The sequence below is a fragment of the Balaenoptera musculus genome, chromosome 21, assembly GCF_009873245.2.
Source record: "Balaenoptera musculus isolate JJ_BM4_2016_0621 chromosome 21, mBalMus1.pri.v3, whole genome shotgun sequence".
NCBI classification, from domain to species: Eukaryota; Metazoa; Chordata; class Mammalia; order Artiodactyla; family Balaenopteridae; genus Balaenoptera; species Balaenoptera musculus.
In genome coordinates this window covers 8,477,142-8,502,718 of record NC_045805.1, presented here as the reverse complement: position 1 = coordinate 8,502,718, position 25,577 = coordinate 8,477,142, and the positions used below count along the sequence as shown (strand labels likewise).

At 39.2% G+C, this 25,577-nt stretch overlaps 1 protein-coding gene across 1 annotated transcript in view; it reads right to left on the bottom strand.

Moving 5' to 3' along the window:
• CSMD1 (CUB and Sushi multiple domains 1) overlaps positions 1-25,577 on the bottom strand; it is a 1,821,542-nt gene that overhangs the window by 1,484,982 nt on the left and 310,983 nt on the right. Inside the window, exon 2 of the mRNA XM_036838958.1 lies at positions 550-766. Coding sequence (XP_036694853.1) covers positions 550-766 — 217 coding nt within the window. The remainder of the gene's footprint in view (positions 1-549; positions 767-25,577) is intronic.

The following is a 25,577-nucleotide window of genomic DNA, read 5'->3' as shown; positions in this document are numbered from 1 at the left end:
AAAATATAACTTAAAATCATCCCAGGAAATATTTTTCTTTTTTCATGGTAAAAAATCATAGATTAAAAGAGAAAGCTAATGAGGAATGGAATATTTTATGATGGTGTGAACCAAAAATTCTCTAAAGAGTACAACGTTCTTTCATGTTTTTACCCCACCCACCTCCTATGTTCTTTGTATTGAATATATTCTCTGACAATATTAAGGTTCCTTTTGTTGTTCTTTAAATTGTGCTCACTTTGTGCTTTTTCTCTCAAATCCACAGTTGCTTAAAAACAATGGTGTATCATAACTTAAATTACCTTGGCAACAGTGTTTTACAGATCTTGAACAATTTGATATGTATTAATGAAGTCAGTGATTGCTTTCAATAAGAAGTTACATTTTTAGGGATTGAAAAAAGTGTGCACAAAGCTCCAGTCTTTAATTTTTCTTTATAGTAACTAAAATGTTCTTTTCTGAAAATTAAATTCAAATGTTAATCCCAATTAAGTTTCAGAATCTGAGTATGTCAAACCTCATCTATTACAGGAAGAGCCAACACTTTACCTCACTTTCAAATTCCCTTGTTGGAGCTGCCCATCATACACCGATAAAATATCGAAATCTTCTTCAAGAGCAAAGGTGTGGAATGACAACTGTATCCGATTGCGTTCTCCTGTGATGATAATCCAGGTGCAGTTAGCATAGTTTGGGTAACCGTGGGGAAACCCCGGACTCTCAATGGTGCCATTGGGACCCTGGACTAAGCCTCCACAGTTCTGACCTGAAAAAGAAAACACACCAAAAAGCATATAAGTTTGGCCTATCTTTAGTATATTCTTTTTAAAATTTTCCAACCATTTTGGTAATTGTTTTTTGGCCACACCATGTGGCTTGCAAGATCTTATTTTCCCAACCAGGGATTGAAGCCAAGCCACTAGAGTGAAAGCCCAGAATCCTAACCACTAGGCCACCAGGGAACTCCTTGGCCAATTTTTGTAATGACTTATTGTGTGATCCTTCATGCACAAATATTGAATGATAAATTGCAGCGGTGTTCTCCAGTGTTAAAAGATAGAGAATAACTCCTCCCTGAAAAAAAAAAAAGAAGAAAAAGAAGGAAATATACAACATTTGGGAACTCATATTACAAATTTGGGAAAATTTTTTGTACAGCTTCAGCCATATCAGACTGCCACATTTGTGAAACAAAGTTGGTGCCAACTGTCTGCACATTATCATGAGGAAACACTGCCCACAAGATCGGTGCTGGGGAAATTAAGTTGACAGATAAAAAACCATTATACACTCTCTAAATACATACACATATTAATATATCTAAATGAGTGCCATCTGAGGTACGTACCATGAATAGTTAGGTAAAAACCATGCTCAAACTTCAAACTACTTGCACCCACATTGGTTAAAATCCCACAAAGCCAAAGAATAAAATGAGACCACGGGAATCTTACCCAGTTGAAAACAAAAGGTATAAAGAGAAATTAAATTATGCGGAAATTAAGGAGCAAGCAGACCAGCAAAATAAGGGACCTCCTCTCTATGGATGTCTTCCTGTTTATTTGGTGGGATTTAGTGGATGACAGAGAAGGGAGATGTTTGTTGAAATGATGGGCTCCACTAAAGAAAAGCCTCAGAATCAGGAATGGGTGAGTTTAGGTTTCCCTACTCAGGTTTGTAGGGTAACCCACACTTTGCTCACCCCTCTTATTCTTGCTTCTCTTAGAGAGGAGGAATTAGGATAGCTCTAATGTTCAAGATCGACATATTTGATGTTGTGATTAAAATAAGAGATATTTATTTGGTTTTGTCCCCTCTGGCACAGAGCTCCTAAATCTCTTGGAATTTCCTAAATGAAGGGGGTGGTGGTGTTTTGTTATGTTAATGGAGCAAATTTTGGACCACACCTAGGGATGGGGCTGGTTGCCAGGAGAACATCACCAAGTGATTAGAGGGTTGCAACTTTCAGTCCCAACCTCCTGACTTTTAGGGGGAAGGGGGGAGGGGCTGGAGGTTGACTCAATCCCGATGGCCAATGATTTGATCAGTCATGCTTGTGTAATGAAGCTTCATCAAAGACCTAAAAAAAGGGGCTCAGAGAGCTTCCAGGTTGGTGAACACCTGGAACTACTGGGAGACCGTTGAGCTCAGAGAAGGCAGAGAAGCTCAGCTCCCCTTCCCCATGCCTTGCCCTGGGCAACTCTTCATCTGGCTGTTGATTCCTATCCTTTAATAAACCAGTAATCTAATGAATAAACAGATTTCCTAAATTGTGAGTTGCTCTAGCAAATTAATCGAACGTGAGGAGGGAGGCCTGGGAACCTCTAATTTATAGCCAGTGGGTCGGAAGTACAGGTAAGAACCTGGGCTTTCGACTGGCCTCTGAAGTGAAGGGCAGTCTTGGGGACTGAGCCCTTTACCTGTGGAACCCGATGAGACGAATTGTAGGACACCCACTTGGCGTCCTGAGTATTGCGTGTTGGTTGGTGTGCGGAACCCTACCCTACGGGTGGAATTGGGTGCAGGACCCAAACAACAAGAGAAGGGGAGAAGATGGGAAGGGCGGGTGAGAACCACAAAGCACCCCCAGTCACGGAGCAGGCTGGGAAGTGTTCCCCAGAGCTGGTTCCAGGCTCCCTCAGCCCCTCAGGATGCTGTGACACGGACTCTAACATCGGCCTCTCCTGGCAATTCTCAGATTTCATGAGCAGTTCCAAAGCACTGGACCTTTTTTTGTCAATTGCAGCCCCGGGATGCCTGCAAGGACCTTCTGCTGAAAGGACAGCATCGGGGAGATTAGCAACAGCCACAGACCTGGACCACCGATTGTATTGCTACCACTGGACAGACCCTAAAATTCCACCCCCTTCCCAACCTCACCAATCCAACTCCTTTCTGCCACTCCTCGTCCTTTATCCACCCCTCTTGCTCCCTGGTTTCCTCCTCACCTGTTCCTCCCACCTCCCCTTCCCACGTAACTACTCCTCTATATAAGCCTTCAGGGACATCCTAGTTGGTCCCTGCAGTTGTTTATATGTTTTCTGTGCATTACCCCAAAGTGTGTCTTCCACGACTATGGCTCAGCCAGACTGAATGAAAAAGAGCAGAGGCTAAGGGCAGGACGGGTGGATTATTTGAACTTCCCTAATAACGCACTTTAATCATTTTAACCATAACTATTACGGACATGTGAGGGAATAGAATAACTCCTATCAAATCGTTCCAACATTGAGTTTTTCTGAGGTTAGCTCTTAAGTAGCCTCTGCAAATGGCTTGCAGTGTTTCGTTCTTCTTAATCTGGCCAATTTCCACCAAGATGTTTAGATGTATTTAAATGTTTTGACACTAAGAATATTAAGAAAAATCTGGGCACACTCAGATTACTGCAATTAGTAGAAGCCCTTGAATACAAGTATTATCCCAGCTTTTATTGCTGAGCGACAAACAAAATTATTTCCAACTACATTTTACACTTAAAAAAATATTCACCATAGTAGCTCTCAGTGAGCTCAAATCTTTCACAGTAATGTTATCAAATGCTTGTGGGAGTTTGCTAAATCTTAAAAAAAAAAAAATAATGAAAGGGATTTATGAGTTTAAAACCAAAGAACTAATAAGAAGCCCATTTTCCACTAAATTTAAATCTAACAATAACACTGTAACAAGTAGATATTAAAGCTGTGGGGTTTTGAAAGGTCTTTAAAGAAAATAGCTTTTCTGGTTTATCTAGCAATTCGTGCTTCACAGTAAATCAAAAAGTGAAGACTTGATCATAAATTGGAGGAAAGAAAAATAAATTCAACAGAAAAAGTGTCAGCTGGAAAGTAGTTACTATTATAGACCCATCATGGTGAACCAAATTATCGGATATTACGATTTTTCTCCAAGGAATAACACTTAGGCTGCATTTGGGTACCAATTATTACAGGGCGTTTTGCAGAATGAGTCACATTTGATCCAGAGACAGACTTTTCCAGGGGGCCCATTACAAACTTAGGGAAGTGCTCAAAGGTTCTTGGATGAGTAACTGTCAAGCTTGATTACACATTGCAAACAACTGAGGAATTTCCAAAGAAATGGAAATAATGTCTAATGTAGTTGGTCTGGGCTGAGAATTTCCAAGACAATGCCAGAGATCTTATGCTACTTAATGTCATGTTTTATTGTAAAGCTACAATAATCTGAATGGTGTTTAATTGTGCCAACCGAGATAAAGACCCAATGGAACAAAACAGAAAGTCCCCAAACCCACAGAGATACAGACACTAGATTTATGACAAAAGTGGTGCTGCAGGGCCTGGGGGGAAAGATGGTCTTTTCAGTAGATGGTGCTGGGCCAACTGGACAACCAAACGGGAGAAATAAACCTTGATCCCCACCGCACAATGTACACAAACATCGGTCCCAAATGGGTTACAGATCTAAATGTAAACTGTGAAACAGTGATGCTTCCAAAAGAGACATAAAAAAAAAAGAATCTTCATAACTGTGTGGTAGGCAAAGATTTCTTAAATAGCACACAAAAAGTAATAATCATAAAAGGAAAACCTGAGAAGGAAATCCAAAAAAAAATTTTAAAAATAGGATGTATTTCCAATCCATATATTCATCCAATGACCTATTCACCATCTAATGAATAAACCGCACAGATCAAGAAGAAAAAGGCAACACAATAGAAAAACGATAACTAGAGGTAGCTGGAGATTTAGAATCAGAGGGGATTTTTCTAAAACTGGAAAGAGACAAAGGGATCATAAAATCTCCAGCCCTGACTACTACCCCGCACACCCACCCCGGGCCAGGGCCTGTCCTGGAGGTGTAAGGGAATAGCATTTTGTGCTAAAGAAAAAAAACCAAAAAAACAAAAGAACCCGATTTATTTGGTCTTTCTTTGTGGAAGTAACAACCCCACTTTGTAACTTTTGTTCACTCCACACAACTTTTTTTTTTTTTTAATGTCTTTATTAGAGTATAATTGCTTTACGATGGTGTGTTAGTTTCTGCTTTATAACAAAGTGAGTCAGCTCTATGTATACATACATCCCCATATCTCCTCCCTCTTGCGTCTCCCTCCCACCCTCCCTAGCCCACCCCTCTAGGTGGTCGCACAGCACCGAGCTGAGCTCCCTGTGCACTCCACACAACTTCTGATGCTAGGAGGGAACTTCGAATTTGCCAGCAATTTAGTCAGTATCTCCAGACCCATGAAAATATCTCGACTTTTACTTAAAAAAAAGAGCCTGATGAAAATAATTATTTGTCTAAGCAATAGTACTACAATGGTATCGACTAGAGTTCTTCAGAGTAAGCGGCATAAATTCAAAATCCATACTAGTATTGGATTGAAGGACACCTTCTTATAACAATTACTTTAAAGCTGTGGATCTCAGCATCTTTGGGATCTAACTAAGGGTCATGCTTCCTACATACCCACAAAAATAATGGCTGCCAGAATGGATAATTAAACTAAAATTATTCTCCAAATGGAAATCTGAGGATGGAAAGTCATTATAATTAACAAATGTAAATAATGTATAGCTTACATTCTTTTTTTTTTTTTTTTGCTTACATTCTTCAACTGGTACCAGACCTAATACAGGTATCATGTTAATATCTACCTGACATAAAGATTGCTTCAATGGAAAGACATACTTTTCACTGAATAAAATAAAGCCACGGATGAAGGTACATAGACTATATGTGTTATATGTATACATTTTCAGAATTTATATGCACTTTCACATAAAGATGGAGTATAGGACTTGCCAATTGTCCCACCATCCACAAACGCCAAGGTTGTGGGTTCCCAGAAGAGTTTTCATCCTATCTTCCTTATATGATTTTCCACCTTGGTTCTTATACTCCAGTGGGCACTTGCCTGCTACAGAGAACTCTCAAACATTCTACAAATCATTTCTTTTTAAATTGCTGACATCTATGCTTGATTTCAAGGCTGGCCTTAAACAGCCTCAAATAAGCAGATTATTGTAACTGGAAAACAATGTTAATGGACAAACTTTTAAATATTGTAAATGTAATCATACATTTATATATTGCATAATAGAAATCTATTATAAGTACATTTGTGAATTATATTTCCTAAGGGCAATGAAATAATCAGCAATGTTGCAGTGATAATTTTAATCTCTTAATGAAAATTACGTTGTTTGTTACAGGATGGAAAACTCAATTAATACTATTCTTTAAGAAACTGTCCTTAAGGTACTGATGCTAGACGTTACCTTGAAATCAAACATCAGTGTCAACAGGAAAAAAAGCAAGTATATATGTATCTACACCTATACATATAATACCTATAATACCTATAATTATAGGTGACAAATAATAACCAATAATGGAAGAGAATGTAAAAAAAACTATATATATATGTATAATGGAATCACTTTGCTGTACATTGACACTATCACATTGTAAATCAACTATATTTCAATAATATTTCTATATATATATATCAGTATATATTTAAGTCACTCACCATCCCGTTACCAACAATAATTATTGTTGAATGTTTTTTATTATTACTGAATTATTATTATTGAATGTTTTTTCCAATCTACACTTTAATGGTGTCATATTACCTGATGTATAATATGTGAGCGATTTGTTTTGGGGTGACTGTAGATTTGCCAGTCCTATGGACTGAACAGGAGACAATAAGAACTAGGTGTAGGGCTTCCCTGGTGGCGCAGTGGTTGAGAATCTGCCCGTCAATGCAGGGGACACGGGTTCGAGCCCTGGTCTGGGAAGATCCCACATGCCGTAGAGCAACTAGGCCTGTGAGCCACAACTACTGAGCCTGTGCGTCTGGAGCCTGTGCTCCGCAACAAGAGAGGCCGCAATAGTGAGAGGCCCGCGCACCGCGATGAAGAGTGGCCCCCACTCGCCGCAACTAGAGAAAGCCCTCGCACAGAAACGAAGACCCAACACAGCCAAAAAATAAATAAATTAATTAAAAAAAAAAAAGAACTAGGTGTACTATGTGTCTTGCTTCGTCAGTCGGTTGGCTGGTTGCTGACATTGTTGTTTATTCTGAGAAGCTACATAAGATCGCCTGGGCCTCAACAAGGAGACTGCAGGAAAAATCCCAAGTCCTCAGAGCAGTGTGGCTCATGATGGTCAGATGAGGTGCAGCGCTGGAGGCTGGGGAACCCATTCTGGGAAAGGCAGGGCTAATGTGCTCTAGGACAGTTCCCTGCGTTGAAAGTCAGTCTTGGAAACGCTCAACTGAGCAAATAGCATCCTGCCCTGGTCACTCCTGAGATGCAACGGCCCCTCTGCTCTGAAGGGTCACCACGCTTGGGTCTGTGCCTCACCCAGAAGCTACTCTCTGAATTGTGCTACAGTTCAGCACACACCTTTCACTTCCTAGAACAGAGTATTCCCTGAGATGATTCATCTGTGATTCATCCTGATTCATTGTAAGCATTTGACGAATGAATGTACATATACACAAATGCCTTCCTGACTCCACAAGCTGTTGAAATTGCTGTTTCCCTCGATTCTGGACCTGCTGACCCATTCCTGGAAAGTAACAGAGGTAGACGACATAATATTTGTAAACTCATATGCAAGCGTCTGACACCTACTATCTTGTTTAATTCTTGCACAGCCTTTAAGGTAGGAAGTAGCTTAGCTTTTGCAAGCTGTTATAATAATTATTTACTTATTATCATATAATTATAGTTACATTATAGTATTCATAACAGTTTTGCTAGCTGTTGGGATATTTATTCAGATGAAAATTTGTAATAAGGTAGTGCCTTTGCTGTATAAAACTCCTTTCTGAGAGCAAACATTTTGCCATCTGGGATGTTTTAACCTGTGATTTGGTTCAGTGACTCCAGAAAGTCATGGTCTATAATATTCAGTATGTGAAGAGAGCCATACGAGGAAAGGATACTCTGTCCTGAATTCTAGCAACAAGGAAACAGGTCACGTGACAAATGATTGCCAGGACCGCAGAAGAATAATCTGGAGATGACGACATTTGAGAAATATATAGTTGCCTTCTAACTCTCCAGCCTGACATCATTTAAAAGAGTAAATAGACTTGTGTGTATAGAGTGTGAACAAAAACTGTATTATCATCACAACCCGTGTCTCTCCTTGGAGACGGACATTGAAAATAAACAGGTTTATGTCCTGTCTGCAACAAGCTCAGATAACCACACTGGTTCCTTTTGAAAACAAGGCAATTCAGGAAGTTTTTTTGTTTGTTTGTTTTGTTTTGTTTTAATATTTATCATACTTGGTGGCTGTTTCCATTCATTCCCTTCATTTATTCTGCAAAAATAAAAATTTACATTTTTCATATATTATGTACGTTTCTATGCAAATACAACTTTCATTACTTTCTTACAACCAGATTATTGACCTCGAAAGCTTCTCTTATTTTGAAATTTGTGTGGAAATATACTCTACACCTGTAGATTTGCTGCAAGACTGAAAATTCCCTTCTCCTATTGGATGGGTGACAATGTAATAACTCAAAAGTAAAAGAGAATGGTACACTGGGATCCTCACTTGCATTTTTAATTCTCCTTCATGACTAAGGAATATGATGACATGCTTATTAGAATTTCCAATATCAGGAGGTCTCACATTTCACTCATGGCAGCGGAAGCCTCTCTGATCAGATAAGTACTTTTTGAAGCGGTAAACAAATCAAATACGCATTAAACTCTGCTCTGCATTAGTGAAACCAAGCGGGGCCTGTGGGGCTCCCAGGCAAGGAGGCCCTTTTGTCCCCCGTTTCATGTCGGCAAGACTCCAAGCCTTCCCTGAGTTCCAAAGGGAGGATTTGAAGCTGCTAATTAAGGCAGGAGCAGCCAAGAAACCACCTGAGGCGAGACTAAAGGGACCAGAGACGCTCATCAAGATTAGGAGACACATTACCTGAGATGAGATTAAGGGCCCTGCTCACACGCTGATCTTGTGAGAGAACCTGCCCTTGAACCATGGTTATAAAGCCCTCATCAAATCCTCTGGGGTGGAGACACAGAGCTTTTCGAGGCAGGAGCCTGCTGTGGCCCCCTTTGCCTGGCAAAGTAGTAAAGCTCTCCTCTCTTACTTCACCCAAAACTCCGTCTCTGAGATTCGATCCGGCACTGGTGCACAGAAGCTGAACTTTCCGCATCCTTATCTTCTACGGTTTCATTGGCTATTTCAGGGTCTGCATTATTTGGGAAAGGATTAATTGTAGAAGGATCATGACGTAAAATGCCCTTCCTAGGACTTTGATTGAGGTGTTTGAAAATTACAGTCTTCAGGCGTTTTCCAGGAACTGCATGCCCTAAAGGAAGTTTTAAAAGCATTCTATTTCTCAGTGTACCAAGAGCAGCAACTGTATCAGCTACTGTAGCTGACAGCCCGAGGCTGCTTGGTTCAGTTTTAATCTCAAACACTTAGGAGAGATTACTCACAATGTGAGCAAAGAAGAAAAACAGAAAAGCCGGAGGCACATAAGCCTGAGTCCCTGCGATGGGGCCAAAAAATCAGTTCTTCCCTGAAGACTTCACCACCCATGAGCACGGCCATGCAGGTAGCCCTTACACTACAGACGAACCATCAATACCCAATTCTATCACTTATAAAAGAGAGAGGGGGTTTCACTGGGCTATGTAAATATGGAGTACAATCTTTCATCATTGTACTAAAGTTTGTCATCACAACCATGTGCAGGCTTGGTCTGCTTAACATCTTTCCCTTTCTCAAGCACCCCAAGCCTGTCGCCACCTCAGGGCCTTTGCATGTGCTAATCCACCTACCCTAAATGTTCTTCCCGCAGATCTCCCTGGCGCTGACCTCTCCTCCTGTGGGTCACGGTGCAGGGGGCTCTTCCCAGACTCTCATGTTCTGGTCAGTAGCCCCTCTCCATCAGTTCTCACTGTCCCATGCCCTGTTGTGTTTCCAGATGGCATTTCTCATTTTGTGAAAATATCTTGTTTGCTTCTTTACTCATTGTCTACCTGTCTAACGAATACATAAACCTTCCAAGAGTGAGGGTGTTGTCGGCCTTGTTTATAACCCCGTTCCTACAAGACTGTCTGGCACTCAGTATTCAGTTATGGAGGCATGTGGGTGAGTTGGGGTATATGTGTGGGAAACAATGGTGGTGGTGGTGTAAATTATGAGTTATAAATCTACGTGCACACTCATGTGGAAAGAATCTGTAAAAATATAAAGTAGTGGTACTAGAAGGAACCTTCCTTATATTCTCCAGCCAAGTGATTACCTAGAACATTCAGAGTGCAGTGTTATCATTCTAATTCCAAGAAAAGGGATTTTATCATCTCCGTCCTATAGAGCAGTCTGATTGGCAACAGCTCCTAAGACTAATTTAAATATTCCCTGCTTCGAATGTAAATTGGTGCAGCCACTATGGAAAACAGCACGGAGGTTCCTCAAAAAACTAAAATTAGTATTGCCATATGATCCAGCAATCCCACTCCTGTGCACATAACCAGACAAAACTCTAATTCAAAAAGATACATGCACACCAATGTTCAGAGCAGCACTATTCACAATAGCCAAGACATGGAAACAACCTAAATGTCCATTGACAGATGAATGGAAAAAGAAGATGTGGTATATATATGGAATATTACTCAGCCATAAAAAAGAATGAAATGATGCCATTTGCAGCAACATGGATGGAACTAGAGGTTATCATACTAAGTGAAGTCAGTCAGACAGAGAAAGACAAATACTATATGATATCACTTGTATGTGGAATCTAAAATACGACACAAATGAACACATCTATGAAACAGAAACAGACTCACAGACATAGAGAACAGACTTGTGGTTGCCAAGGGGGAGGCGGGTGGGGGAGGAGTGGATTGGGAGTTTGGGGTTCGAAGATGCAAACTATTACATATAGAATGGATAAACAACAAGGTCCCACTGTATAGCAAAGGGAACTACATTCAATATCCTGTGATAAACCATGTGGAAAAGAATATGAAAAATAATATATATATGTATAACTGAATCACTTTGCTGTACATCATAAATTAACACATTGTAAATCAACTATACTTCAATAAATAAAAAACAATAAAAAATGAAATAAAAATTTACTACCACATATTCCCTGCTCTATTTGAAGCTAATTTTTCTCCTACTTGATCCTCCTTCACACACTGGCATCTCTGCCTTTCTAGAAGTGGGTCATAATTCAGGATAAGGCAAGGCTGTGGCGAGTCAGACCTGGAACTGCTTAGATGTGAGGTCAATGTTGTTTCCTTAGCTATTGCACCCAGGGGAGGGTTTTTTAGTTAATTCTAGGACTGTAATAGGTTCACCAACTGAGAAATTCTTGCACTGATGGTAATAAGGTCATTCAATGTCAATCCACTCTGAAGAGATAAATTGGAAGAACACTGTACATAGTGTAGGGTCAAAAAAGCACTGGGCTGTGAATCAAACAAAACAAGAATGTGATTAATTTCCAGCATGGAGCACTGGGGATTGATCAAGTCACCTGGCTGAGAGTAGCCTCAGTTTCCATGGGTGGGAAATGAGAATGATACCATTTTGCAAGATTGCAGTAGTGATTAGAGATGAAGCACGGTTGAGCAGAGGTAGAGGCTGGAAAGCAAAAGGATAGCTGCTGTAGCTACAGACTGAATGCCTGTGTCCCCGCAAAATTCATATGTTGAAACCCAATCCCCATTGTCATGGTGTTAGGAGGTGGGACCTTTGGGAGGTGACTAGTTCAGAGGGTGGAGCCTTCATGAATGGGATTAGTGCCCTTATGAAAGAGACCTCAGAGAATTCCTTCACCCCTCCTGCCATGTGAGGACAAAGCATGAAGATGGCCATCTATGTACCAAGAAGAGGATCCTCCCAGATACTGAATCTGCTGTCACCTTGATTCTGGACTTCTAGCCTCCAGAAAAGTGAGAAATAGATTTCTCCTGTTTATAAGCCCCCAGTCTATGGTATTTTGTTGTAACAGCCTGAACAGACTATGACAACTACAGATGGCCCCCAACTTATGACGATTTGACTTACAATATTTTGACTTTATGATGGTGCAAAAGCAAAGTAGAAAACATACTTCAAGTTTTGAGTTTTGATCTTTTCCCCAGGCTGGAGATAGGTGGCCTGATCCTCTCTTGTGATGCTGGGCAACTGCAGCCACAGCTTCCAGTCAACCCAAGGTCACAAGGGGAAACAGCCAACACGCTTGTAGACACAGACAACTATTCTGGAGACAGACAACTATTCTGTTTTTTACTTCCAGTACAGTATTTGATAAACGACATCAGGTATTCAACACATTATTATAAAACAGGCTTTGTGTTATATGATTTTGCCCAACTGTAGGCTAATGTAAGCATTCTGAACACGTTGAAGGTAGGCTGGGCTAAGCTATGATGTTCCGTAGGGTAAGTGAATTAAGTCCATTTCGATTTATGATATTTTCAACTTACAATGGGTTTATTGGGATGTAATATTGAGATGTAACCCTATCGTAAGTCGAGGAAGACCTGTACTGTTTTCAAAAAGGATAGTTCACTGGAGAGTCTCCTGATTTTAAGAGGATTTTACAAGTTAAATAACGAGTGGGACCTCACCCTTTATCTGGCTCTGCCCTACTTTCCTTTCAATGTCTGGGTAGACGTTGCATTTTAGGAGATGCCTTCATGAGCACCTGTGTCTGCTTGGGGCCTTGTCCACGTGGTCCTCAGCTCACAATGTGGTACTTAAAATACTAGGACTGCAATTGCCAAATTATTTGACTTTCTAGATTTTGAGTGATGAAGTTCGTTATATCACAAAACAAACCAAATTAACACAAAACAAACAAGCAAATAAAGCTGCACTTTATCATGGTTCCCAGATCTCACACTGATGCTCTTACAATAGGTGACTTTTGGCCTGAAACAGGCTACCATCTAAATTTGAGTCTTTTCTCTCAGAAACTTCAAATCTACATTTCTCTACTGCAAGTTATTTTGAACTCAATTCTGCTTTTCTCATAGAAACATACCATGCATTGCCAATTAAGATAATTCTCTCTCCATAGACTGTAGAACTAACATTCTCAATTGTACGTCAGATATTGCTTTATCTTTTAATGAAATACCCAGTGATGAAACACATTATGATCGGTCAATAGAATTGAGTTGTTCCTCAAATTTGAAATAATGTAATTCTGTATTTCTGCTTTAATACATGAGAATTCAAAAGAGGTATAAATCAGTCTCAAGGTAATGGTGGTAAATCAATGTAGGAAAATAAGTTTCCCTTAAATAGAGCATTTAAAATCTAAGATGTTGATATAGTTTAACCATGATGCTGTACGATCAATTCAGTGATACTTGTTAAGAAAAGTAAGATAAAACTATCACCTGACTCCTTCCTGGGTGCTCCAAATCCCTACCTGCAATGGGGCCTATCGATCCTCTACATGAATTATTTCTCTGCAGATGGATTATCACCATTCCATTCCTCATTTCTTTCTTTTTTGAACAGTAGAGAACAATTTCTAGATCTGCAAGAGAGATTTTTAAATTCTAATACTATGTTCTGTTTTAATGTTTAGTGAGAATTTATCTCCAAAGAGAAACTGAAATGTTAAAAAGTCATGCTAAAACCCCACTAACCTATGGTCATCTATGAAGCGTAAAGGTAATGTAAACTCTCAGAGAGGAAAGGGAAGGAGAATATTCATCCACGAGGTCCTTTGTGGTTAAGGAAGATTTTCAGATTTAGAGACTGAAAGCCTGACAAATCACGAACAGGTGTTTTTTTTAACCTTATCAAAATTAACAAATGCACTTTAAAAATAAAAAGGAAATGTGTAATGATTTCCTACATACTTTTTTTTTTTTTTTTTTTTTTTTTTTTTAAATTTTATTATTTATTTATTTATTTAGTTAGTTAGTTATGGCTGTGTTGGATCTTGGTTTCTGTGCGAGGGCTTCCTCTAGTTGTGGCAAGCGGGGGCCACTCTTCATCGCGGTGCGCGGGCCTCTCTTGTTGTGGAGCACAGGCTCCAGACGCGCAGGCTCAGTAATTGTGGCTCACGGGCCCATTTGCTCCGCGGCATGTGGGATCTTCCCGGACCAGGGCTCGAACCCGTGTCCCCTGCATTGGCAGGCAGATTCTCAACCACTGCGCCACCAGGGAAGCCCCCTACATACTTTTAATATCACCCAGAATGAGTGGCTGAGACAGCAGATAAGTCAGAATCTTAAGGGTCATTGTATAGGTTTAATAGGAAAGAATTGATCTCCAAGAAGTTGTGCTTAAATTTATCAAACAAACAGGTTTAAAATCTGCTTGTCCCATTGGGCAAATAGACCACTGGGCCCAACAGGACTCCTGAAATGGTTCAGGTCTCAATTTAATGTCTCTCTTGGTCGCTTTCCCCACCTGTGAATCTCTGTGGAGATGATTCTGCCACCCAGAATCTCAGTGGCTTCTGGGAGGGTCCACAGCAACAGAACATCAAACAGTGAGATCCCTCCCCCTCTCTCTCTTTTTCTCTCCCTCTCCTGCCCCGCCCTGCCCATACACACACTTGCACACAATGCTAGCCTGCTTCCCTCGCCTCTGGATGAAATGGTGTTGGGTTTTGTATTAGGATTCGGTGTCTTCCTGAACGAAATACTAGACTTTCGCACAATGGCTGCACACCGGAAACTATGATATACGTCATCATTTACAGGGCTGACTTAACATCTTGTAGCCGATTTTTCACACTTGCAATTGTGTTTTTCCTCACAGTCTTCACTATTTTAGGGAGAGAAGGTTGGGGGTTAAGGGCTTGACTATATATCCCCCATCATGATGGGACATCAGGACGTGTCTTCCCTGGATCCAGGGCTCAGCTGGACCTGACACCACGGAGCTTCCTGTCAGTTACCTCTCAAGTGGTGAATGTGCATTTTAAGGATGATGGGAAGGGATGCGTGTCTATTGTGTCCTGAAGTACTGATGTTTACTCAACAAAACGGTGGAGTACCAAGTGCCATTACCATATAATCTACACCTTGATTACCCATTTCCCTTGGCCCTAAGCTCCTCTCCTGGACTGCAACGGCTATATCTGCCAGGGTATGTGAAAAAAGCAAGTTATTGTTGATAATCCATTATTATTTTATTTAATCTTTTCATGAAGATCTAAGTGCTCTAGACGGGAAGCCATATGAGGTCAGAATCCCTGACCCTAGAATCTGTGGCTCCATCCTAGGTGCTAAGGGCTGTGTCCAGCACCTACTAAACAATCAGTCCATGGGAGCGGGAAAACTGGGCTGACTGCCACGTCTGATAAAGGGCAGGGCTGCTCTATGGTGATCATTGTATCCTTACTCCACGGCAAGCACTTTCCAGACCTTCTCTAACCCTCAAAATGATCTTGATAGACATGCACTGTCATTCCTCTTTAGTAAATAGGGTAAGTGATTTGCCCAAAGTCACACAGACACAAAGGCCAAAGCAATGGGAAGCGAGTCAAGGTTATTTTGACTTCAAAACCGGTGCTCATCCCATGACACCATAATTTAGAAGCCATATACTATCACTTTCTTCCATTTTCTAAAAGGAATGACTCCTGCAAATTGTGCTGCAGAAGCAAAGGCAGTGTCTGAATCCTCAGAATGTCCCTACTGCTGTTCAGGAAGAGACAGGTGACCATGTAAATTGGGAAAGAAACAAAAAGTGTGTTTGTGTATCTGAGCTGAAGGCTGGATTCTGCTTATCTGTCTCTATGCGGGGGCATTTAAGAAAGTGAAAAAAGCTTTTTTTTAGTTATGGTTTGATTCTTTAAATAACTCTTTTGACCCAAAGCTCTTACATGCATTAACACATAAAAAGGGGTTGGGATTCCACTAATATTTCTAGGTGTGGGATTGGGGGACACAGAGATTGTATACTGAACAACTTTAAGGGATACTATTCACACACACTACCCAGCTAATTAAATATAAGATAGTTGAGAACTTGATTGATATCAGAATTTCTCACGTCTTAATAACGTTTCCTCTGAATGTGCAGAAACAAGACAGAAGACAGTGACCAAACAGCCATGGAATTATCCACGGAAACAGAAGCTCCACTTATGGATTTGCTGCTGTAATTGATCTTTACGTTCGTATCTACTTCCATGTTTATGACCTTTCAACTTTTCACCTGTTCCTAGGCTGTGGGCAAGAAAGCAAAGTCCTGGATTCTGTTCCTTACATATATATATATTTTAAAGATTTCTATTTTATTTATTTATTTTTTGGCTGTGTTGGGTCTTTGTTGCTGTGCGCGGGCTTTCTCTAGTTGCAGCGAGTGGGGGCTACTCTTCGTTGCGGTGGGCGGTCTTCTCATCGTGGTGGCCTCTCTTGTTGTGGAGCACGGGCTCTAGGTGCACGGGCTTCAGTAGTTGTGGCACGTGGGGTCAGTAGTTGCAGCGCAAGGGCTTAGTTGCTCCGCGGCATGTGGGATCCTCCCGGACCAGAGCTCGAACCTGTTTCCCCTGCATTGGCAGGCAGATTCCTAATCACTGCGCCACCAGGGAAGCCCACGTCCCTTATTTTATCTTGGTTTTGTGATGTTTCTGAAGGAATCATGCATGATACTCTGAAATTCCATGGAGGATTAGGATTTGTTGTAAAAACTACTTTGGCAAAAAGGAACTGCTGTTCTTTCAAATCTGTGGCCTTGAGTTGAAACAATACAGTGTGTAGTGAACTTTGTGTGTATTTTTTTTTACTGATTTCTACTTAGAACTTCAAGAGAACAAAAGTTTTTGTTTTTTTTTTTTTTTTTTAAAGAAATTCACGTTCTTTTTATTTATTTATTTATGACTGTGTTGAGTCTTCGTTTCTGTGCGAGGGCTTTCTCTAGTTGCGGCAAGTGGGGACCACTCTTCATCGCAGTGCGCGGGCCTCTCACCATCGCGGCCTCTCTTGTTGCGGAGCACAGGCTCCAGACGCGCAGGCTCAGTAATTGTGGCTCACGGGCCCAGTTGCTCCGTGGCATGTGGGATCTTCCCAGACCAGGGCTCGAACCCGTGTCCCCTGCATTGGCAGGCAGATTCTTAACCACTGCGCCACCAGGGAAGCCCAAGTTTTTGTTTTTTTAACTCCCCTTTAAACATAGTTACTTAGTTTTAGCTAGGTTCTATTCTTCTTTGTTTTACTGCAGTTTAACTTTCAAGGTTTTAGACCAGAAAAAAGATCAGGGAGAAAAATAGCTTACTGCCTAGATAAAGAGTATTAACAGCAGTGTTGATCTGTTTTTTTCAGGAAAATACTAATTTGATTTGCCTCGCTTTAACTACTGCATATAAACCAGAAGATTATACTCATAACTTAAACATTTATAAAAAGAAGGAATATAGAGATAAGTGACCATTTGCAGTATTAACTGATCAAAGCTGCATAGTAAATCAAAACTTTTAGACCTGTGGGAGATGGCTCTGGAAAGCATAATGGGGAGCTAAGTGAATGACAGTAAAAACGCTGAAGCTAAAATGAGCATGTTGCTTTCAACTGTGAAAAAAAAATCATTCTGCTACACAAAACTCCATAACATGAAATGTATACAAATTTAGGAATGTTATATAGCTGGCCTAAAGCAAAGGGGAAATTGAATAAGTGATAAAAGAAAAAGTGTTTGTTTAATTATCAAGAGTGAAATAATTCTCGAAATGGGTGAACGGGGTCCAAAGGAACAAACTCCCAGTTATAAAATAAGCAAATCCTAGGGATGTAATAATGTACAGCATGGTGACTAGAGTTAATAACACTGTATTGTATATTTGAAAGTTGCTAAGAGAGTCTGATGGATGTGAAATAGGCTTATTGTGGTGACCATTTTGCAATATATACACATATTAAATTATTATGTTGTACATCAAAACTAACATAATGTTATAACAACAACAAAAAAGTTTAGTTGGTATTTCCAGAAGAAAAAAGGTTGATAAACCCACTCTCTAATGGTGAATTTTAAAATCGATAAGCCCAATTTTAAAATCGATAAGCCCATGGGGCACGGCTGCCTGAATGGTTATGCTGCTTCCCTGGGCCCTGGGCCATCATCAGTTCCAGTGTTTTCCATGTAGCTTGGTTATAGTCATCTGTGGAAGAGAAAACTTTGAACAAGCACAAGTGGATCAGATAAGAAAGAATCAAGTTTAGTGGCTTCTCTACGCAGAGTCATACTTCACTTCACTCTTAGGGACTAAACTCCTATTCACTCCTCAGCGCCTCAATCCCCACCTGCAACGTGAAGTCCAGGGGATTCACAGCCTCACATGGTTCTTAGACATCTTCTAGGAGAATTTTCACTGTCTCAATTCCTGCCAAGTGGATGATGACATTCTCTCATCGTTATCTCCCCGTGACACTCTAATTTAAGCCTCATTTTAGAATTAAATTAAATACACATATTTAGTCCCCATCTGTACTATTTACTGGGCAAGGTGTGTGTTTATTAGGGTGACCTGATTTCATTCACTGAACAAAACAGAGATGTTTGACATTCAAAGGTGCCTGTTTTAGAAAGCACCCCAGCCAGTAAGTGAAGGACATTAGATAATGCTGAATGTCCCAATGCTACTTAAAGAACCGAGAGTGAGGAATTTAACTCAATTTTCTGGGTTTAGTTCCCTAAAGTACAGAGGAGAGAATGAATTAGAAAATCTCTGTGTGAAGTTTCCTCTGAGATATAAATAAGCCACGTTTGAGTCAAGAAGAGCTTGAATTGTCAATTCTTTAACATCATTTTTCAAATAAACTAATAAGAGAGGAGATTAGGAGAAGCAGGGGGAGAAATGATAAATTCTATCCCCAATCATAAAGAATTAAGAGATTGCATTAATAGGAGTCTTCGAAAGAACCATAAAAATCTAAGGAGGGAGCTGGAAAAAATGAAATAGGAAAATAAATCCAGTCTCATCTCATTCATATTTGGCTCTTCACTACCCCCTCCTGGAGGGGACACACAGTTTTGAGGACATTAGCCCACTGCGGCCCCCTTTGCCTGGCAAAGCAATAAAGTTATTCTTTTCTACTTCACCCAAAACTCTGTCTCTGAGATTTAACTCGGTGTTGGAGGTACAGAGGTTGGATTTGGCTTCAGCAGCAAAAAACACATGAAATGTAGTATCTTTTTCCTATTACTGAAAATTCTGTTATTGTGTTTTAATTCACAATAGTAACTTGTCTGTCACTGTACAGATGCAAATAATGTTATTTTTTGCTCTAGGCAAGTTCTAAAATCTTGAGTTTTAAATGAAGCAAAGACTTACAGGCAACAAACTTTCTAAAACAGATTTTAGAAACCCATGATCATGATTGTTTTTATTTGTTTCAAAATAGAAGCTTTTCTTTGTGATTTATGACACGCATTAAAATAGTCTTAGATAAGAACTCAGTGCTGTCAAGTCAACGGCAGGGGTTCCCGATCTCAATATGATACTTGGGTAGTTAAGTTGCCCCAGGCTGAAAAGAATCATAACACAAATGGCAAAAAGGAAACATCAGAGGAAAATCTATTTTCAAATACATTTCTTTGGAACTCCAAAGCATGCTAAATATCATTCTGAATTTGAATTGAGGCTTTTGCAAATAACTGGTCTAAGTGCCATGCTTTTAGGATCTTGAAGAAGACATATTTTTCACATTGTTATTCATGCAAAATGTCTCAGTAGCCATTTTTCTCCAAAGCATGTCCTTGGGGATATTTTAGGATTGAGCTGGGTTCATTTGCTCATGATTAGGGTTTTGATACCCAAGTTTTAAGGTCAGTTCTGCACATGAATTGGCTATAATCATCTAAGTTGAAAAATAACTTCCATGAGTCCCATAAGGGGCCTCACTAGCCCTTTTCTCTCCCTCTGCAAACTGGGGCCAATTTAACACCACATTACTTGGTGCTTGTGCTATTTGTCTGTTGCCTCATCTTAAAACCATTCTTCTGGATTACTCTGGATTCAGGTCTTTAAATGTATTTAAAGTATTTCTCAAGAATTCAGTTCAGCTCAGGCAAATCTCAAGTGAATATGGACGTATATGGAAAGGACACAAATGGGTTCTGAGATGTTATTTCCTCCCATTTGGAGGGACCCCCCATTAGTGTAAAATTCCTGGTCTCTCTCTACCCACCTCTCCCACGCACACTCTATTCCAGAAGGGGTAAATTATTTGCTTGCTGTGTTTAGAAGGGGAAGGAAGAAATCTGGAACATGAATCTTTTTCTCTCCCATCTTTAGGCAGCCTGTATTGTTTGTCCCCTTCTAAGGACCGACTGTGTGCATGCAAAGGTGTGAGTGGAGTTGAACAGGGGAGAGAAAGGATGATGGTCTAATGAAAGAGTTTCCTATTAGAAAGATCAAATGCCTGCAGGTATCAATTAAAGGGTTCAACGGTAGCTTCATTTGTAATAAGGCTGCCCATTGGTTCCCATCAGCCTTACATCTTTGCCTTATTTCTCAATTTATTCATAACTTAGGTAGGAAAGAAGGTTATTTACTGGGCTCCTTCTGCCTGACAACTTTGGAAGGTGGTCTGTGATTGGCCAAACAGAAACTCTCTTTCTAGGACAACAAATAACTAACTGTCACTTGAAAATGAGGCTAATCAAAATCGTGACACATAGCCACGAGTCCAATCTCTTCTAATGTTGCCTAAATCTTCATTCAGTTTGTCTGTCAAAGGAGACATATAGGTTCTTTTCTATTGATCATTCTAAGGACTGTGTCTAACTAAGACTGAGTTTTGATACTTCTGACTTGATCAAAATCTTTCCTTCAACATAGACAATGACCTTTTCCATGAATACGTTTTCCGTCCTGAAAATCTTTTCTTTGTAATTAGAATGGAACAGAAGCCTTTTTTGTGTTGATATTCAGGCTGCTCTCAATTCCCACCTGACCTCCTGTCTCCAATCCACCTTCTGAGGCTTTGAAAGTGGCTTCCAAGAGACAGAGCAAAACAAAGCCAAGTGAATGTTAAAAATAATTGCATGGAAATGCAAAGCTACAGACATGGCTTATTTTTATTTTTAATTGAAGTAAAATCTTTGGTGATCAGAATTGAAGAGAAACTCAGATTGTAATATTTGCTTCCATTAACATTTGACAGAGAAATAAACAGTGGAATTAATGAAATTAAATGTCTGCCAAGCAAATTCTAGGTATCTAACTTTGTGGTATTTGCTATAGGAAAATATGGCACGTAACCACCTTAACAATTTAGTTGAAATGTCTAGATAATGCAAAACCTAAATGGGCCACAAAGAGATGTTAAAGGGAAATATCATGTTCATAAGCACAGCTACTCATATTTACAGTAAAATTTAAGACGATGTATAAAAATTAATTACTGAAAGAACCTCAACAACAAAATATGGACCGGAGTCAGCTAATTCATTCATTGGGAATGGGAGAAAAAACGTTTTCTGTAATTCATGAAATATTCATTGACTATTAACTGCTTCCACAGTTCTAGCCCCTTGAGTTCTATCAGGGAAGACAAAGATCCTGGCCCTTGGTGCTCCACTGCAGTGCAGATGGTTAGACAATAAACAGTGACAGTATACATACACAAATTATATGCTCCGGTAGGAGATGAGAAGTGTCATGGAAGGAAAAAAAAAAGTGCAGCAGAGCAAGGGGAAAGAGGCTGCCGATGGTATAAACCTAATTTAACCTTGGTTCCAAGGGGAGGTGGCCTTGAGCAAAGAAGGAAGTGAAGGGCAGGGCTGTCAGGAGGGTACCTGCAGGGGCAGGAGGGGAGGCAGGGAGCTGAGAGGAAGCAAAGGAGGAAAGGAGGTCTGGGATGTAACCCTGGGGTGCTGAGGGTCACATCGGGTGTGCTTGTTTTGGATTCTTGTATGAGTGAAGTGGGGAGGCTCTGAAGGGCTACTGTTACATGTTACTGTATTAAGGACTTAAAGCCTAAAGGACTTGACCTTAATGGATGAGAACATTTACTGGCCATTTAGTTAAAAACCCATTTCCCAAATATTCTGATAACTTTGGGTTTGTTCAGTCCTCAGTGCCACATTCAACTTGCAAATATGATTCCTGTGAATAGAAAATTACTTGAATTTATTATAGGACAAATCAATAATGGTATCTAATAACGTTAGCTTTAAAGTATAGTGAGATAGTTCATAATCACTGAATACACTGAACAAATTGTATTGTTTGTGTGTCTTACTCTGGATAGTTACCTGAGGACTGATAGAAAGGGCTTGTGTTTGTTCTGCGTAACTTACAACTCAAGGCAGAAAAGGGTGAGCGTTCCTCAAAACCATTTTAAGGCAAGTAAACAACCAAAACCACCTAATGCAAAATATTACAATTGAGGCAGAAAATAGAGTACCAAAAGTCTGGGAAGAAAAGCTGGAGAGAGTTTCTTTGGGAAATCAGGGCATTCATTCCAAAGCACCATGTATAATGGGAAATTTAGAAAGTCACACATGTCTCAGGTAGGATGCATTCTCAAAAAGGACCTGAGGGCTTCCCCGGTGGTGCACCGGTTGAGAATCTGCCTGCCAATGCAGGGGACACGGGTTCGAGCCCTGGTCTGGGAAGATCCCACATGCCGCGGAGCGACTAGGCCCGTGAGCCACAACTACTGAGCCTGCGTGTCTGGAGCCTGTGCTCCGCAACAAGAGAGGCCGCGATAGTGAGAGGCCCGCGCACTGCAATGAAGAGTGGCCCCCACTTGCCACAACCAGAGAAAGCCCTCGCACAGAAACGAAGACCCAACACAGCCAAAAATAAATATAAAAAAATAAATTAAAAAAAAAAAAAAAAAAGGACCTGTAAAGTCCCTAACCTTTCAAATCTGGTAGATTGCTAGAAAACAAATCAGGCATCCAATGGGAAAGGAACAAGTAAAACTATCTCTGTTTGCAAATGACATAATCTTACACATAGACAATCCCAAAGAATACACACACACAAATGACTAAAATCAATAAAAAATTCAGCAGAGTGGCAGTGCACATGATTAACACAGAAAAATTAGTTGTGTTTCTATACACCAGCAATGAGCAATGCAAAAAACAAATTAAGGGAACAATTCCATTTACAATAGCCCCCGAAAGAATAAAATACCTAGGATGAAAATGTAACTAAGGAGGTGAAAGTCTTATAAACTGAAATCTATAAGTCATTGATGAAATAAATTAAAGGCTTATATAAACAGAAACATACTTCATGCTCATGCATTGAAAAACTTAATAGTTTTAGCATGGAAATACTACCCAAACTGATCAATTACTTCAGTGCCACACCTATCAAGCTACCCACAATTTTTTTTTTAATGGATGATTCAATCCTAAAACTCATAGGGGCTTTTGAGGAACCCCCAAATAGCTAAAATAATATCAAGAAGAACAAAGTTGGAGGACTCACACTTGCCAAGTTCAAAACTTACTATAAAGCTACAGTAATCAAAATAGTGCTAGCATAAAGATAGACATATAGAGCAATGCAATAAAACTGAGAGCCCACATATAAACCCATACGTCAATGGACAACTGACTTTTGAAAAGTCTGGCAGGAACATTCAATAGGGGAAACAGCAGTCTTGTCAACAAATAGTCCTGGGACAACTGGATATCTATTGATACATATGAAATAAAGAGTTTGGATCCCTTCCTCACCACAATACCAAAATGTACTCAAATGGATAAAATGCCCTAAATATAAAAGCTAAAACCATAAAACTCTTTGAAGAAAATATAGAAATAAATCTTCATGACCTTGCATTTGGCAATGGATTCTAAGATATGACAACAAAAGCATGGGAAACAAATGAAAAATTAGATAAATTAAACCATTAAAAATTTTTAAAAAATCTAACAACCTTTGCTCATCAAAGGACAATTTTCAAAAAGTGAAAAGGCAACCTACAGAATGAAAGCAATGTAAATTATACATCTTATCAGGGTCTAGTAGCTACAATATATAAAGATGCCTTACAATTCAATTACAAAAAGATGCACAATTTATAAAATGGGCAATGTGCTTGAACAGGTATTTTTCCTAAGATATACAAACAGCCAGAACATAAATGAAAAGATGCTCAAAATCATTAGTCACTAGGGAAGTGGAAATAAAAACCTCAATGAGGTATAACTTCACAACCAGTTAAGATGGCTTAATTTAAAAAAAAAAAAAAAAAAAAGTGTTGGTGAGACTATGGAAAAATTGGTGTCATTGTACATTGCTGGTTGGAATGTAAAATAATTCAGTTGCTGTGAAAAGCACTACCCAAAAGTTTTGCAGTAACCAAAAGTTAAACGTAGAATTACCGTATGACCCAGCAATTCCACTGTTAGGTATACATCCCAAAAGATTGAAAACAGGCACTCAAACAAATACTTGCACGTAAATGTTTATAGTAGCTTTAAACACAATAGCCAAAAGGTGGAAGCAACCTAAATTTCCATCAACAAATGAATGGATGAATAAGATGTGATATATACCTAAGATGGAATATTATTCAGCCATAAAAAGGAATGAAGTTTGATACATGCTATAAAATGGATGAACCTTGAAAACATTATGCTAAATGAAAGAAGCCAGACACAAAGGGTCATATAAAGTATGATTTCATACACATGAAATATTCAGAAGAGGCATATCCATTAACAGAGAAAGCAGATTGGTAGTTGCCAAGGTCTGAGCTATTATTCAGGAGAATGGGCAGGAACTGTTTAATGGGTATGGAGTTTCCTCTTCGGGTGATAAACAAGTTTTGGACCTAAATACAGATGATGGTTTCATAACACTGTAAATGTACTAAATGACACTGATTTATTTACCTTAAAATGATTCATTTTATATAATGTAAATTTCACCTGAATTAAATTTAAAAAAATCAATTAATGTAATCCCCCTTATTAACAGGCTAAAGAATAAAAATCACATGAATAAGAAAAATCACATCAATGCAAAAAAAAAAAAAAAAGCATTTTACACAGTTTAACACACATTTGGCATAAAACCAGTCAGAAAACTAGGACTCAAGGGGAAATTCCTCAAATTGATAAACAGCATCTATAAATAAATAAATAAATAAATAAATAAATAAATAAATAAATATATATATATATATATATATATATATATATAGCTATAATTAAACTTAACAGTGAAAGACTTTTTTCCTAAAATTGGGAAAAAAAAAGATATCCACTCTCACCACTCTTATTCAACATAACTGTTGGAAGTTCTTTAAACAGTGCAAAAAATGCAAGAAAATAAAAGAGAAGTTATACAGATCAGAAAGGAAGAAATTAAACTGCCTATATTTATTATTTTTTTTTTTTGAGGTTATAAATAAGTTTTAATGAATAGGGCAAAATTAAAAAAATACAGAATCCATGAATAATGAGGATCAATTGTATATATTTGCCTTTGTGTCTGATTAATAAACTGCCTATATTTATAGATAACATGGTTGTCTTATGTAGAAAATCCAAGAAATCTTCAAAGAAACTCCTAAAACTAAGAAATGAGTTCAACATGGACAGAAAAAACTAAAAACGCAGTACCATTTAAAATCATTCAAAAATGGTTAGGT